Raw genomic sequence first — 16,378 nt, 5'->3', positions numbered from 1 at the left:
AAGCTAAACTATAAAATTCTACTTACTTCATTTTGGTAAGACGGTCAAGACGGAAATTACATCCCACGTATTGTGTTTCCTCTCATCCTCTGAAGGCTGAGAGGAGTCATAGGGTACTTCCAATGTTTAAAGAAGAGGTAACATGCTTCTTTATCCTCCTTGTATTTTGTGCGACCTGTTGTTTCTTGTATCAGTACAAAGGCCTGTGCTGTCACAAACGACAGTGAAACCTTTTTTATGTATTTTTCTCTTAGGACCGTAACTGGTTTGTCAAACCAGTGCCGATACCTGGTTTCGGTTTGCGCACGATCAGCACGTGCAAGTTGGTTAAAAGCGAGAGTTTCTGTCCGTCATTTTAAAACAGGGATAGCCGTGAGTCAGTCGGCCAGGCAGCATCACGCTGAAGTCAACATTGAAATGTTGCTCCTTTTCACACACAAACCCACAGTGAATCACCAAAGTGTATGTATTCTTTACTTTTTGTATTTATGGCACATTTCATGCTACAGGTATATTCTAAGCATTGTAATGCTATTACCATATATTTTTCCTATTTCATATGGATAAAACCATTACCTAATGAATTTACTTTCGTTGTGGAATTTCCTAATATTTATGGAGATTGTTGGTATTTCATTTCTGAATGTTCACCATAGTAATTTGGTCGATTTTCATGGGAATTTGATGGTATTTACTTGAAATTTCTTCATGTGTTATTCATATTAACGTGTTCATGAAAGTAGGTTTAAAGGACACTGGCTTATATAATTTTGTTCATTGGTACATTGCTTTACCATAACAGTTCAAGATACATGTATTCATGGATTGACATAAAAGTTAATGGGAGATGTTTGTAAAACATTTTGAGGACTATATTTCATTGTTTATATGGACTTATGATCCCTTTATTTGTTACAGCTTTTTACCCTATTCCACATCCTATTCACCACAAGACAAGTGGACACAAGTCCATAATGTATATATGTATGGTAGCAATGTATACAACGAATAAAGGTGATGAATTTAACTGGATTTCGGGTTCGCTATTCAGCATAGTAAAAAGACTTTGAAAGGACTAAGGCAACTGTGGAATGGATGGTGAGAAGAGGCTGAGGACAATGACTGAGAGGGGTGAGCAGATGTATGAGACAATTAGGGACAGACATTTATCTAAGATAGATGAATCCTGGAATAGTCTTGGATTACAGATTAACTGTGATGTTGATATTCTGTCTCTTCGTCGGGAAGAAAGGGATCTTATGAAGAGAACTGACTATTTTTACACGTTGTGTACTGCTTACCAAATGTTTCTTGAGAGGAACAATACTTCTATGAGTAGGAATGATCTACAGGATTTCTTACTTGACTTTGATGAGCGTCGCGACTTCATCGAAGAGGCCAGGACTACAGTAGATAATGCCATCCAAAAGCAGTTAGAGACAGTATCTGATCAGGTGAAAAAGGAACAGATGAGTGTTGCAGGAAGCAAACGATCAGGAGGATCGTCCACTTCTGTACGTTTAAAGGCAGAAGCCGCTAAACTGGAGCTAGAGTTTGCAGTTAAGGAAAGCCTTGTAAAGAAGAAACAAGCTTTATTGGAAGAGGAAGAAAGAATAAGACTTGCAAGAGTTACTCGACAGAAGAAGGATCTTGAGACAGAGCTTGATGTTTTGAGACGGGAAAAGGTAGTGGTGTCAGCTATGGCTAATATGGAGGCTGATGCAGAGCTTGTTGGTTTGCCTCAACAGGATTCAATCGAGAGGACACAGCAGTACGTCGAACGATGTGCTAACCTAGAAGCTACTGACGATGCAAGAGGTCAACAGACACGTCCACCTATTGACCCGACGGCAGGGTTTAGCAAGTACATGTTGAGGAGAGACTTACAGATGTCACGTCTGCGGAGCTACGATGACAGACCAGAGACTTACAACTGCTGGAAATCAAATTTCAAGGATGTGCTGAGGGACCTTGATGTCACTGCTGCAGAGGAGATGGACCTGCTTATTAGGTGGCTCGGTCCCGAGTCAGGGAAGCAGGCACAGGGTATCAGGGTATCTTGTACTGCAGATCCAGTGCTTGGTCTGCAGAAGATTTGGGACAGACTTGATGAACGTTATGGCTCACCAGAGTTGATAGAGATTAACTTGAGAAAGAGACTTGGTAGTTTTCCTAAGTTAACTTTGAGAGACAATGATAAACTGTATGAGCTGGCAGATTTATTGTCTGAAATTGAGTGTTTAAAACTGTGTGATAAGTACAGGTCATTGCTTGCATACTTTGATTCTGCTGTTGGTGTTTTGCCCATTGTATCTAAACTACCATTTAGCTTTCAGGAGAAATGGAGATCCACAGCCTTCAAGTATAAGGAAGATCACAGGGTTCCCTTCCCACCATTCAGCTTTTTTGTGAACTTCATCAAGGAACTAAGCCGTATCCGCAACGATCCAAGTTTCTTCGTGGAACAGGCAAATCTGAAAGAAGAGAAGCCATCCTACGACCAGAACAAATCAAGACCCAGAGTAGCGTCGAAGAAAGTGGAGGTAACATCTCGGTATGACACTATGAAACCAGTTTGTCCTTTTCATAATACAAATCATCCTTTGAATCAATGTAGGGCATTCAGCACTAAAACCTACAAGGAAAGAAAAGACTTTCTCAAGAAACATGGCTATTGCTACAGATGTTGTATGAATAACAAACACTTGGCTAGAAACTGTAGAGAGGAAATTAAATGTGGAATATGTGGCACATCTAAACATCCTACATTCCTGCATTTTGAGTATTCTTCAGCACAATCTGAGGACAGAACTTTACAGGAGAACGGTGGGGAGAAACAGAAGGACCAGGTGATCTCCAAGTGTTCACAGATCTGTGGAAAGACTTTTGGGGGTAAATCTTGCTCTAAGACAGTCTTAGTGAGGGTATATCATAAGGACAAGCCAGAATTATCAGTAAAGGTTTATGCTATTCTGGATGACCAGAGTAATGTCACACTCGCTCGCCCAGAACTATTTGATCTCCTGAAGGTTGACACCGATGACATTCAGTACACAATTTCCTCATGTACAGGAACTTCAGACACCTATGGTAGAAGAGCTTCTAACTTAGTAGTTGAATCATTTGACAGATCACACACTCTTGATGTTCCACATGTCATTGAATGTCCTCAGGTACCAGATATGAGGGAAGAAATTCCAACACCAGAGATAGTTCTCAGTTATCCACATCTACAGGATGTCCAGATTCCCCAACTTGACAATGACGCACAAATATTGTTGTTAATAGGTCGAGACGTCATTGAAGCACACCATGTCTTGGACCAGAAGATTGGACCCAAAGGTTCCCCTTATGCACAGCTGCTTGCTTTAGGGTGGGTCGTGATAGGAGAGACATGCCTCGGGAAGGTTCACCGACCCAACCATGTGACAGTCAACAAGATATACATCTCAAGGACAGGACAGGATCATCGGGGATCTGTTTTTCATCCATGCCCTAATAACCTTTATGTGGAAAAGGTTAGCTCGATTTTTGAGGTCACAAAGGATGACAATAAACAGGGTAAGTCAATGGAAGACATAGATTTCTTACAGATAATGGACAATGAGATGACTATGGGTCCCGAAGGATTCTGGACAGCACCCCTGCCATTCAAGCCAGAGAGACGTCGTCTTCCAGGTAACAAATCACAGGCTTTTCATCGAGCATATTCACTGGACAGGAGTCTTCAGAAAGATCCCATAAAACGCGCCCACTTCGTAGACTTTATGAAGAAAATCTTTGACTCAAACCATGCAGAACTGGCACCACCATTAGAGGATGGTGAGGAACATTGGTATCTACCAATTTTTGGAGTGTATCACCCCAAGAAACCCGATCAGATAAGGGCAGTCTTTGACTCTTCAGCAGTGTGTGATGGTATATCATTGAATAATGTACTTTTGCAGGGCCCAGATCTCATGAACAGTCTTCTTGGTGTGTTGTTGAGGTTCAGGAAAGAGGAAGTGGCAGCAATGGCAGACATTCAAAGTATGTTTCACTGTTTTCAAGTCAAAAAGGAACATAGGAATTTCCTACGTTTTTTCTGGTATGAGGATAATGATCCTTCCAAAAGGCTCACCGAATACAGGATGAGAGTTCACGTGTTTGGCAACAAACCATCCCCATCAATAGCGACATATGGACTGAAGAAAGCAGCCACTCAAGGTCAAGACATTTATGGCCTCGATACTAAGACTTTCATTGAAAATGAATTTTATGTAGACGACGGTTTGACGTCATGTCCAACCCCAGAGGAAACAGTAGATCTCTTAAAGAGAACACAGAAATCCCTACAGGAAAATGGAAATCTCAGGCTTCACAAGGTTGTCTCTAACAGCAGTGTTGTAATGAAAGCTTTTCCTCAAGAGGATCTGGCCAAGAACTTGATGAATTTGGATTTAAGGACAGACAGCTTTCCCCTTCAAAGAAGTTTAGGAATGCTATGGAACATCAACACAGACACTTTCACTTTTCGTTCATCTAGAGAGATGAAACCATGCACTAGAAGAGGCGTGCTGTCAACAGTCCATAGTATTTTTGACCCCCTTGGATTCATCGCACCTATTGTCATTCAAGGGAAGCAAATCCTGCAGGACATAGCGAGAGACAAGTACGATTGGGATGATCAGTTGGATTTAGGTAAGGTATCAGAATTTAAAAAGTGGAGGGATTCTCTTATACTACTGGAGGACGTAAACATCTCTCGTATGTTTGTTCCTTCATCATTCAGACATTCAGTCAAGAAGGAGATTCATATTTTTGCAGATGCCTCTGAGAAAAGCATAGCTGCTTCAGCGTACCTTCGTACTGTAGATAAAAATGGCGTATCCCACAATGGGTTCATTTTGGGAAAGGCTAAGGTAGTCCCAAGTCATGCTCATACTATACCCAGGTTAGAGCTCTGCGCTGCTGTATTAGCGGCAGATGTTGCTGACTGTGTGTCCAGGCACCTGAATTTACCACTAGACTCTGTACACTACTATACGGATAGTAAGATTGTGTTGGGTTATATCCGGAACACATCCAAGAGGTTTACCATTTATGTATCCAATCGGATTCAGAAGATCAGGAGAATATCTATGCCAGATCAGTGGATCTATATACCATCTGACATGAACCCTGCAGATGTTGCTACCAGACCTGTGTCGATGACAAACTTTGGAGAAAATAAATGGCTTAAAGGTGTACCACACTTTCTTGACAGAACAGGGAAAATGCAGCTTCAAGAGGACCAATCAGAGTTTGAAGAGGTTGTTACAGCTGTAGCAACAAAAGTTCATGTAGGTCAATCCTTAAGATCGGAAAGATTTGAGAGGTTCTCAGATTGGAAATCTCTGGTAAGGGCTATTTCATTCCTGAAGATGTTCATTGCTACCAGGAAACCGGATTCATTTAAATTAACCCCTACAGATGTATTCAGAAATGCAGAGATTTTCATCATACAGGAGGTACAGATGGAACATTTCAGGACGGAAATAGACTGTGTAAGGTCCGGGTCAAGGATTCCATCTAACAGTACAATTCTGTCGCTAAACCCATATCTAAATGAAGACGGACTCTTGTGTGTCGGAGGTCGTTTGCGTTATTCACAGATTGATGTAAAGCAGAAAACACCAGTCATCATTCCTAAAGGACATGTTGCAGTACTGCTAGTCAGACATTACCACGCAGAGGTACGGCATCAGGGACGTCACTTTACAGAGGGAGCAGTCAGAGCAGCTGGATACTGGGTACTAGGGGGCAAGAGACTCATCTCTTCAACCATACACAAGTGTGTCAAGTGTAGGAAGATGAGGAAAAGGCCAGCCACGCAGCTTATGGCTGATCTTCCAAGTGACCGTCTCACACCTTCTCCTCCTTTCACATTTACTGGCGTTGACACATTCGGACCTTGGACTGTGGCATCATGAAGAACCAGAGGTGGTCTAGCACACAGTAAAAGGTGGGCAATCTTGTTTACTTGTTTAGTTTGCAGAGCAATCCACATTGAGTTAATAGAGGAAATGTCGTCATCGTCATTTATTAATGCATTGCGGCGTTTTATTGCTATCAGAGGCAAGGTAAAGGAATTTCGATCTGATAGAGGCACGAACTTTGTTGGGTCAGCAGATATTTTGGGAATGGACTGTCTCAGAGTCTAAGATGGAAAAATTGGGAAATATCTATCGGACAACCGAACTACATGGATTTTCAATCCACCCCATTCATCACATATGGGAGGAGCCTGGGAGAGGATGATAGGTATTGTCAGACGTATCCTCAACAGCATGTTGACAGAGGTTCCCTCCAGGAAATTTACACACGAGGTTTTGAGTACACTAATGCTCGAGGTATGTGCAATTGTCAATAATAGGCCAATTGTACCAGTATCCACTGACCCAGATAACCCGTTCATATTGACCCCTTCTGTCCTACTGACCCAGAAAATGGACACTGGAACAAATTCATTCACAGATTTGGATGATATCACAACTTTGTACACAGTTCAATGGAAACAAGTACAGGCTCTTGCAAACACATTTTGGAAGAGATGGCGCAATGAGTATTTGCATACATTACAGCGAAGAAGAAAATGGCATCATCCTGAGACTAATATAAAAGATGGTGATGTAGTTTTGCTCTGTGACAAGAATGTTCACAGGAACGTGTGGCCAGTCGGAATAGTGGATAAAGCTTTGCCAAGTAGTGATGATAAAGTGCGCAAAGCTGTGGTCAGAGTAACCAGAGATGGAAATTCAACTCTTCTTACCCGCCCACTCTCTGACATTGTTCTCTTAGTTTCAGAAAATTAATTGACATTTTTCATTTCACAGGTTCCATATATTATGTATGAAAAAGTGCATCAAGACTCTGAATTATTTCTTTTCCAGAAAGGATTTGTTGATGTTTAGCAATATGTTTTGTTTTAGCAGCAATGACCTGGTTCCCAGTTTTATTGCGGATTGTGTTATTTCAGTTTGTATTTTGAATTTATAAATAATATCTTTTCCCCAAGATATTAGGTGGGGAGTGTGCTGTCACAAACGACAGTGAAACCTTTTTTATGTATTTTTCTCTTAGGACCGTAACTGGTTTGTCAAACCAGTGCCGATACCTGGTTTCGGTTTGCGCACGATCAGCACGTGCAAGTTGGTTAAAAGCGAGAGTTTCTGTCCGTCATTTTAAAACAGGGATAGCCGGCCAGTCGGCCAGGCAGCATCACGCTGAAGTCAACATTGAAATGTTGCTCCTTTTCACACACAAACCCACAGTGAATCACCAAAGTGTATGTATTCTTTACTTTTTGTATTTATGGCACATTTCATGCTACAGGTATATTCTAAGCATTGTAATGCTATTACCATATATTTTTCCTATTTCATATGGATAAAACCATTACCTAATGAATTTACTTTCGTTGTGGAATTTCCTAATATTTATGGAGATTGTTGGTATTTCATTTCTGAATGTTCACCATAGTAATTTGGTCGATTTTCATGGGAATTTGATGGTATTTACTTGAAATTTCTTCATGTGTTATTCATATTAACGTGTTCATGAAAGTAGGTTTAAAAGGACACTGGCTTATATAATTTTGTTCATTGGTACATTGCTTTTTACCATAACAGTTCAAGATACATGTATTCATGGATTGACATAAAAGTTAATGGGAGATGTTTGTAAAACATTTTGAGGACTATATTTCATTGTTTATATGGACTTATGATCCCTTTATTTGTTACAGCTTTTACCCTATTCCTCATCCTATTCACCACAAGACAAGTGGACACAAGTCCATAATGTATATACCATATATGCATGGTAGCAATGTATACAACGAATAAAGGTGATGAATTTAACTGGATTTCGGGTTCGCTATTAAGCAAGTTAATGGATAACAATGCAACACATTGTCTGGTGGGGCAGTTTTGTGGGGGACTTGGAGCAGTTTTCTCTCGTATACGGACTTACACAGGTGTTAAGGCTATTTTGAGGCTTATTTTGATTAGGCTGATTAACCAGTTACGGTTAGTCGCACAGGTTGAAGTGTTGAATTCACGTATTTAATTGGTTGCACCCGATTAATTAGTTATCTATGCATCTTGTCAATACCTTATCAAAGGTTGATTCAGATACTTTTTACCATCTAATGAGCTTGTGCATTTATGAGCTTTAAAATTTACCAGAAATCGTTGTCAGTGTAAATTCGTGTTGGTATCGTGTATATTATCGTCTATTGATACAATTGGCTGATTGTAATACAACTGTGAATTGTTTCCACTTTTTCGATCGTTATTTTATTCTTGCATAATAACACCCTGCCCTCGGGAGCACAGCTCCATGACACATGTGTTGTTTGCATACTAGTATGTTTATGCCGGGTGCCACGGGTCAGGCAGAATATGTTCACCTTTTCGCGAACACCTGGTGTCATCAGTAATTCATAGTGATTCACACATGATAAACACATGCTCTGTGGTCGTATCGCATTGAGACTATCACTGGACTGTCTGGTCCAGACTCGACGGATTACAAACAACATTGCACAGCTGTAATACTGCTGAAACAAATGCATAGTCATGATGCAGTCAGAATTGTACATTTGACTCTGCTTTAAGCAGAACATTGTTAATGTAGAAAGTCTTTGTTAATGTGGAAAGGGATTTGTCTCTTCTATTCATCTGACACCTAATGGGGACAAAGATACTGAAGTTTTAGAGGAACACAAGGTCCCCACGCTAGGGAAGTGCATTAGCTAAGAGCTGCACACGAAAGAAGGTTCTTGAACAATTGTCAGGAGCATCTGTGCACTGTCATTACTTGTCACAATATCATACTGGACCCGGTTGTATCAACACGTAATTATGTAATCATCAATTAAACACTAATCATTGATTAAATACTTAATGTTTGATTAGTTAATGAAGTGTTTAAATACGGTTGTATAAACCCTTATTTAAACACCCATTAACTAAGTATGCCTCTAATAAAGGTCCCGTCATTAAACCATGATTAACTTAGGGGAATACCCTAATTATTATCCATGATGCATTGCATGTAAACACTCATCGATCGTCTGCATCATGGCTGCCGTCAGAAATCGCAGCAAAAACTTTGAAAGTTGTGAAATACAACTTCTAACAGATCTAGTTGAAGATCATATCGGTGTGCTAAACAGCAAACTTACCAACCCCATAACTAATGACAAAAAGAAGCAGATATGGGACAAAATAACGGCCGAGATCAATAGCCTTGGGGTAGGCAATAGGACGTCCAAAGAAATCAAGACAAAATGGAATAATATGTTTCAAAATGCCAAAAAAAAGAGTTTACAGGTAGAAAACTTCAAACGAAAAAACAGGTGGCGGTCCATGTCCCAAGCCTGTTTCCTCTTCCATCGAGAAAATCATGGATATTTATTCGGATTCCGCATGTTTCAACGGTGTGGCCGGAGTGGAATCTCCTGTTCCCTTGCAAGGTAAATAGTTCTACAAACTGATAATAAAGATCATTAATTTTAATTTTGATTGATGTTAGTATCGATTATGTATGTCGATGCAAGTATTAAAACAAAATAGCAAGTAGACGAAGACATAGGCTAGCTTGCGACTTCAAAACATAATGTCGAAATTGCGGACAGTTTCATTTCATATTCTTACCTTCTGTACAATGCAGTTGAACTTTATTCAATCACATTTCACCCGCTGTACATAACGTGCGTCCTCTTTCAACGAATACCCAAATCAATGTGAAGGCCGTTCACTCTTTTCTCACAAGAGTGACGTCCCCCTGTTACTATTTTTGTACATGGAACCCATCCCGTTACACTTTGCATACGCTTCCTATTATGTTTCTCACAATGCAAATATTTAAGAAGCGACAATATTAAAAGGGTTGTGCAAAAATGTAGCAAAGTTAGTAACAGACAGAGTCATTTGACGCTGCTGTTATTATTAATTATGCTGTAAAATTTAGAATATTTCAGGGAATTATCATCGAAAACTCGTAATGTAATTACATCAAATAAAAAGCGCTTGAGGAAATACAGGCCTGTGTCAACAGTATTAGTAATGTGATGTAATTTCCAGAGACTTATACGGTATGTTAATTTCGTGTAGCATAAATATTTTCCATGAATTTAATTTTCGCTGTGTCCTAATTAAAGTGAGCACAGTAATCATCTCAGCTACACCCACAGAATTTCGACAGAATTTTCCGATTCCATCAGAATTAATTAAATAAAAATTGTGTTTTCTACACTAAATTCACATGTAAGTCTATTGAAATTAAGTTAAGTGGCAAATATTTTTGGCTCGGGTCCGTATTTGCATTTGTCATTTTTCTTTTATTTTCAATGACTTTGTGGAAGGGTGGCATAGTTTATATCTAAGTTTAAAAAAACAAACCAAAAATCCTATCTATTTTCAGAAGCTCAAAGTGTAGAGACCCATGCCATGTTGATACAGCTAATGACGAGTTAATGATACCCCCAAACCTTCATTAGCTTAATGATGGATTAATGAAGGGATTCCTTTATAAAGGGTTTCATGCAACTGAAGATAATCAATGATTAACTAATCATAGTTAAATTAACGATTAAAGCTTTATTTAAGTTTGATACAACCGGGTCCTGGTCAGTAAGGTCCCACAGTGCAGTTGTGACTGAAATTCCGGCCTTTGTGAGACACTTTGTGGATGTATAATTGTTTAAGTGAGTTCGCTTGTGCTGCGATCTATACCTTTGTACTATAATACAAGGCAACGTTTTCCATCAAGCCTTACCAATATCAAATATCAACCTAAGTTTACTTGATAACCTTTATGTACTAATCGTAAAGACTACATGTCCGGAGAGAGAAATAAACTGTCAGACAATTTTAGATATTTGTGCATACTCAAGACTTTCATAATTGCGAGGTAATCTCAAGATTCAGATATTCAACAGTGTAGATAAGTATTTGTAAGTATTGTTTAAAGAAGTGACCGTTGTACATGCGTCCGTATCACGAACTCTGAGAGCATTGGTGGTAAAAATAACGGCCTTTATTCGGGGTATTTCATTCATGAAAAACTCACCAAAACGTCCAAATCCATGACGTCAAATACGTCATAGGTCAAATCTCGAAGAATCGAAGGGGGAAAAAACAAAGGTCTATGCTCTTGCTGCACATTTGAATGCTGGACAAACATATCGCCAGAAGAAGCAATACTGGCATCCATGTCTGGAAACAACGCATTTGAGAGGTTTGGGCCATTTTGTACTTCCTTGCATGACACTTAACCCAGCACTCACACAGACACGCCCTCCATATAAACCACATCGGAAGTTCATCGTTTGTTAGGGATATAGGTACATGTAAAGAAAATCAGATCCCCAGATTTTACTTTGTACCTAAATGGTTTGAAGGTTAATGTACCTGAAGCACGACGCTAGCGTCAAAGGTACGACATGTCATATTGGGAGATTATTTTCTTTCTGTAACACTTATATTCATTCTCTGTGTTTTGACCTATTATTACTTGCATTGTTTGAAACAACAACACCGGTGCTGAGACCATATTAACTGATCGGGACGTTTCTCAAGAAAACCACATCATAATATGATGTACAAAGAGTTAATATGTTGCGTTGCGTTGCTCTGGTTTTAACATATCTGGTATTTCTGAATAGTGTTTTGGAACGTACATTAGCTTTGTTCGCTGAAATAGTAACCCTTAAAATAAAGTATCATTCACGTCGTATGTCACAACCAGCACACGATTTGCACACATGTACCGTCAAATGGCTGATCTCCTTTTTAGGAGTGGTATTCCCAACATTTAAACACTTGACGGATTTGATGGGCGATTGATCAAGTCAATGAATTCTGCACCTAACACCCTGACAATGTGTCAGATTCTGCTTTTGTCGATTCAGAAAACAATTTCGTTTCTTCGCCAAGGCGTGAGACTATGTCTTGACACTATCAAACGGACACATCTTTTCTGTCAGCTCTAAAGAGTTTGCCAATGTCATATCATCTGATATCTCAGTATTGATAACTTAAAACAAATAATAATCATAAATAATGATGTACATGCGCGCGTGCACGCGGGTGTGTGTCTGTATATGCTTGTGTGTTTGAAATGAATCAAATATGGTGCGTAAATTAGTTTGAAATCAGCGTTACCAGTAAACGGATGGATAAACCTATGGCATGTAACATGGAAACATGTCTAACGAATGCAGAGTACGATTCAGACCACATCAACTCATGAAGTGTTTTATCATCAAATATGTTATGTGATCATGATTTGTTTCCCTTTTCAACATTCACAGTGTAATACAGAACCAAAAAGCATGTACAGTTAGTGGACGCGCGGTCTGGTCAGGCGCATTAAAACTTACATAAATCCATGGCTTCCTGTATCTACTAGTATATCTGCCGCGTCGGCCTTCGGGTCAAGCGTCGGCTGACGGTTGTCCATTCATACAACGTATTTGTATTGGAAGAAGCAAGACCAGACTTTACACACTGACCTTATATTGGAAGGGGGTGAAGCTGAATCCACCTCCCTATACCTCACATGCTTTGTGTTTGAACATTACTCAAATTAAAGTAGTACTGATAAGGATTACGTTTACACATGTGCTACCTCTAAAAAGGCTTTCGTAATTCTGTTAATGGTCCTTAGTATAGCGCTCTTCACAGGTGTCAGCTGTATACTGAAACCATTTGGCAACAATCCGTTTTACTTGAAACATGTACAATAATAGGGAAGCAAGGCGAGACAGGTTCGGATGGAATGGCATATGCATGTCATCATGCATTTAATACTCATGTACCTTTACAAAATCCAGTCCGCATTACTTGACATTTTAATCCAAACAACCATGTAATACGCATGTATTACAATAATTCGCTAGTGTAGTCTTGGGTCACTCACAATCTCTAGAACGATGTGAAGTTCCATCCTTACATATGTCTTAATTCAAATATTCAACATTGTGTATTTATTAGAGTTATGGTAGATAGCATGCGATGCAGACAACATTGTATACCATATCACGTCAATTAGATGTGAATCCAGATTCGTCAGTGTAGATAAGTATTTGTAAGTATTGTTTAAAGAAGTGACCGTTGTACATGCGTCCGTATCACGAACTCTGAGAGCATTGGTGGTAAAAATAACGGCCTTTATTCGGGGTATTTCATTCATGAAAAACTCACCAAAACGTCCAAATCCATGACGTCAAATACGTCATAGGTCAAATCTCGAAGAATCGAAGGGGGAAAAAACAAAGGTCTATGCTCTTGCTGCACATTTGAATGCTGGACAAACATATCGCCAGAAGAAGCAATACTGGCATCCATGTCTGGAAACAACGCATTTGAGAGGTTTGGGCCATTTTGTACTTCCTTGCATGACACTTAACCCAGCACTCACAGACACACGCCCTCCATATAAACCACATCGGAAGTTCATCGTTTGTTAGGGATATAGGTACATGTAAAGAAAATCAGATCCCCAGATTTTACTTTGTACCTAAATGGTTTGAAGGTTAATGTACCTGAAGCACGACGCTAGCGTCAAAGGTACGACATGTCATATTGGGAGATTATTTTCTTTCTGTAACACTTATATTCATTCTCTGTGTTTTGACCTATTATTACTTGCATTGTTTGAAACAACAACACCGGTGCTGAGACCATATTAACTGATCGGGACGTTTCTCAAGAAAACCACATCATAATATGATGTACAAAGAGTTAATATGTTGCGTTGCGTTGCTCTGGTTTTAACATATCTGGTATTTCTGAATAGTGTTTTGGAACGTACATTAGCTTTGTTCGCTGAAATAGTAACCCTTAAAATAAAGTATCATTCACGTCGTATGTCACAACCAGCACACGATTTGCACACATGTACCGTCAAATGGCTGATCTCCTTTTTAGGAGTGGTATTCCCAACATTTAAACACTTGACGGATTTGATGGGCGATTGATCAAGTCAATGAATTCTGCACCTAACACCCTGACAATGTGTCAGATTCTGCTTTTGTCGATTCAGAAAACAATTTCGTTTCTTCGCCAAGGCGTGAGACTATGTCTTGACACTATCAAACGGACACATCTTTTCTGTCAGCTCTAAAGAGTTTGCCAATGTCATATCTGATATCTCAGTATTGATAACTTAAAACAAATAATAATCATAAATAATGATGTACATGCGCGCGTGCACGCGGTGTGTGTCTGTATATGCTTGTGTGTTTGAAATGAATCAAATATGGTGCGTAAATTAGTTTGAAATCAGCGTTACCAGTAAACGGATGGATAAACCTATGGCATGTAACATGGAAACATGTCTAACGAATGCAGAGTACGATTCAGACCACATCAACTCATGAAGTGTTTTATCATCAAATATGTTATGTGATCATGATTTGTTTCCCTTTTCAACATTCACAGTGTAATACAGAACCAAAAAGCATGTACAGTTAGTGGACGCGCGGTCTGGTCAGGCGCATTAAAACTTACATAAATCCATGGCTTCCTGTATCTACTAGTATATCTGCCGCGTCGGCCTTCGGGTCAAGCGTCGGCTGACGGTTGTCCATTCATACAACGTATTTGTATTGGAAGAAGCAAGACCAGACTTTACACACTGACCTTATATTGGAAGGGGGTGAAGCTGAATCCACCTCCCTATACCTCACATGCTTTGTGTTTGAACATTACTCAAATTAAAGTAGTACTGATAAGGATTACGTTTACACATGTGCTACCTCTAAAAAGGCTTTCGTAATTCTGTTAATGGTCCTTAGTATAGCGCTCTTCACAGGTGTCAGCTGTATACTGAAACCATTTGGCAACAATCCGTTTTACTTGAAACATGTACAATAATAGGGAAGCAAGGCGAGACAGGTTCGGATGGAATGGCATATGCATGTCATCATGCATTTAATACTCATGTACCTTTACAAAATCCAGTCCGCATTACTTGACATTTTAATCCAAACAACCATGTAATACGCATGTATTACAATAATTCGCTGAAGTGTAGTCTTGGGTCACTCACAATCTCTAGAACGATGTGAAGTTCCATCCTTACATATGTCTTAATTCAAATATTCAACATTGTGTATTTATTAGAGTTATGGTAGATAGCATGCGATGCAGACAACATTGTATACCATATCACGTCAATTAGATGTGAATCCAGATTCGTCAGTGTGTCAAACACATTTAACAGTTTGCTTTTTAGTGGATATGTCTAGTTGTATCGCCAGAGTTCAGGCCGTACAGAATCAGTTAAAGCGGGTTATATGCTAGCTATATCTTTATAAATAAAACTTTACTCTAAAATACAACACATTCATTTTCCTCACCGTATGTTAAACAGTTTCAAGATTCAACACTGACCTCGTGTTGATATCCACCACCTTCACTTGGATAGCTCAGTTAACTATTTTATAAGTAACATTTCTATGACTTGTACATTTTCAAATTGTCTCTTACGAAAGGTGTATACTGTTTCAGGAACTGCCACTGAATCACATCAGGCGTTCTTGAACACACTGAGTTTCCGGTAAGATCACCTGACGACAGTGGGCCACAAAGAATACATAGAAGGAAGACATTTACCTCTGTTCACAGCACCGTGAACTACTGTACCCAATGCCTCGTCGCTCTTCAGGGACAGGTAAGAAACACATTAAACGTGGGGTGTAAATTCCGTCCTGACCGACTTGTAAAATGAAGTAAGTACAACTGTATAGTGTTGCTACTTTGATGTCCGGAAATATGGCAGACAGCCGTCACTGAAGGTGTTTACACCGGACACGACGATGTCCTAAAAAGGGTCCGGTAGTTACAACTGTTTTCCCACTTCGTACTAGGGAAACATGTATAAGAACTGCTCTGAAACAAGTGTCATAACAACTGCGTGTTAGCCTCACACCCAAACATCTGAAACCATCAAAGTATAGGACTGACTGACTGAGTTTGGTTTTACGCCGCTTTTAGCAATATTCCAGCAACATCACGGCGGGGACACCAGAAATGGGTTTCACTCATTGTGCCCATGTGGGGATTCGAACCCGGGTCTTCGGCGTGACGAGCCAACACTTTAACCATTAGGCTACCCCACCGCCCCTCAAAGTATAGGAGTACATGCATACATACATACATACATACATACATACATACATACATACATACATACATACATACACACACACACACATACATACATACATACATACATACATACATACATACATACATACATACATACATACACACACACATACATCAATCCATCCATCCATCCATACATACATAATGCATACATACATTCAAAGATTTATGGAGCG

General features: G+C 39.5%; 1 protein-coding gene and 1 long non-coding RNA gene across 2 annotated transcripts; both read left to right on the top strand.

Moving 5' to 3' along the window:
- The first annotated feature begins 209 nt into the window (after positions 1-209).
- LOC124292226 lies at positions 210-1,027 on the top strand. The gene is made up of 2 exons (XR_006902392.1): positions 210-462; positions 919-1,027. It is a non-coding gene; the product is annotated as an uncharacterized LOC124292226 (long non-coding RNA).
- Positions 1,028-1,091: 64 nt separating this feature from the next.
- LOC124292203 lies at positions 1,092-5,951 on the top strand. The gene has a single exon (XM_046729255.1). It carries the CDS (start codon positions 1,092-1,094, stop codon positions 5,949-5,951), a length of 4,860 nt encoding a protein of 1,619 aa, XP_046585211.1.
- The last annotated feature ends 10,427 nt before the right edge of the window (positions 5,952-16,378 follow it).

This window comes from Haliotis rubra, unplaced genomic scaffold, assembly GCF_003918875.1.
Source record: "Haliotis rubra isolate DU_JTF1 unplaced genomic scaffold, ASM391887v1 Scf51, whole genome shotgun sequence".
In the NCBI taxonomy this organism is placed as follows: Eukaryota; Metazoa; Mollusca; class Gastropoda; order Lepetellida; family Haliotidae; genus Haliotis; species Haliotis rubra.
Note: the sequence above shows the minus strand (reverse complement) of the source record. Positions and strands in the feature narration are given on the sequence as shown.

Coding starts and splice junctions, on each gene's coding strand:
- LOC124292203 (XM_046729255.1), top strand. CDS start 1,092: ATGGATGGTGAGAAGAGGCTGAGGACAATGACTGAGAGGGGTGAGCAG.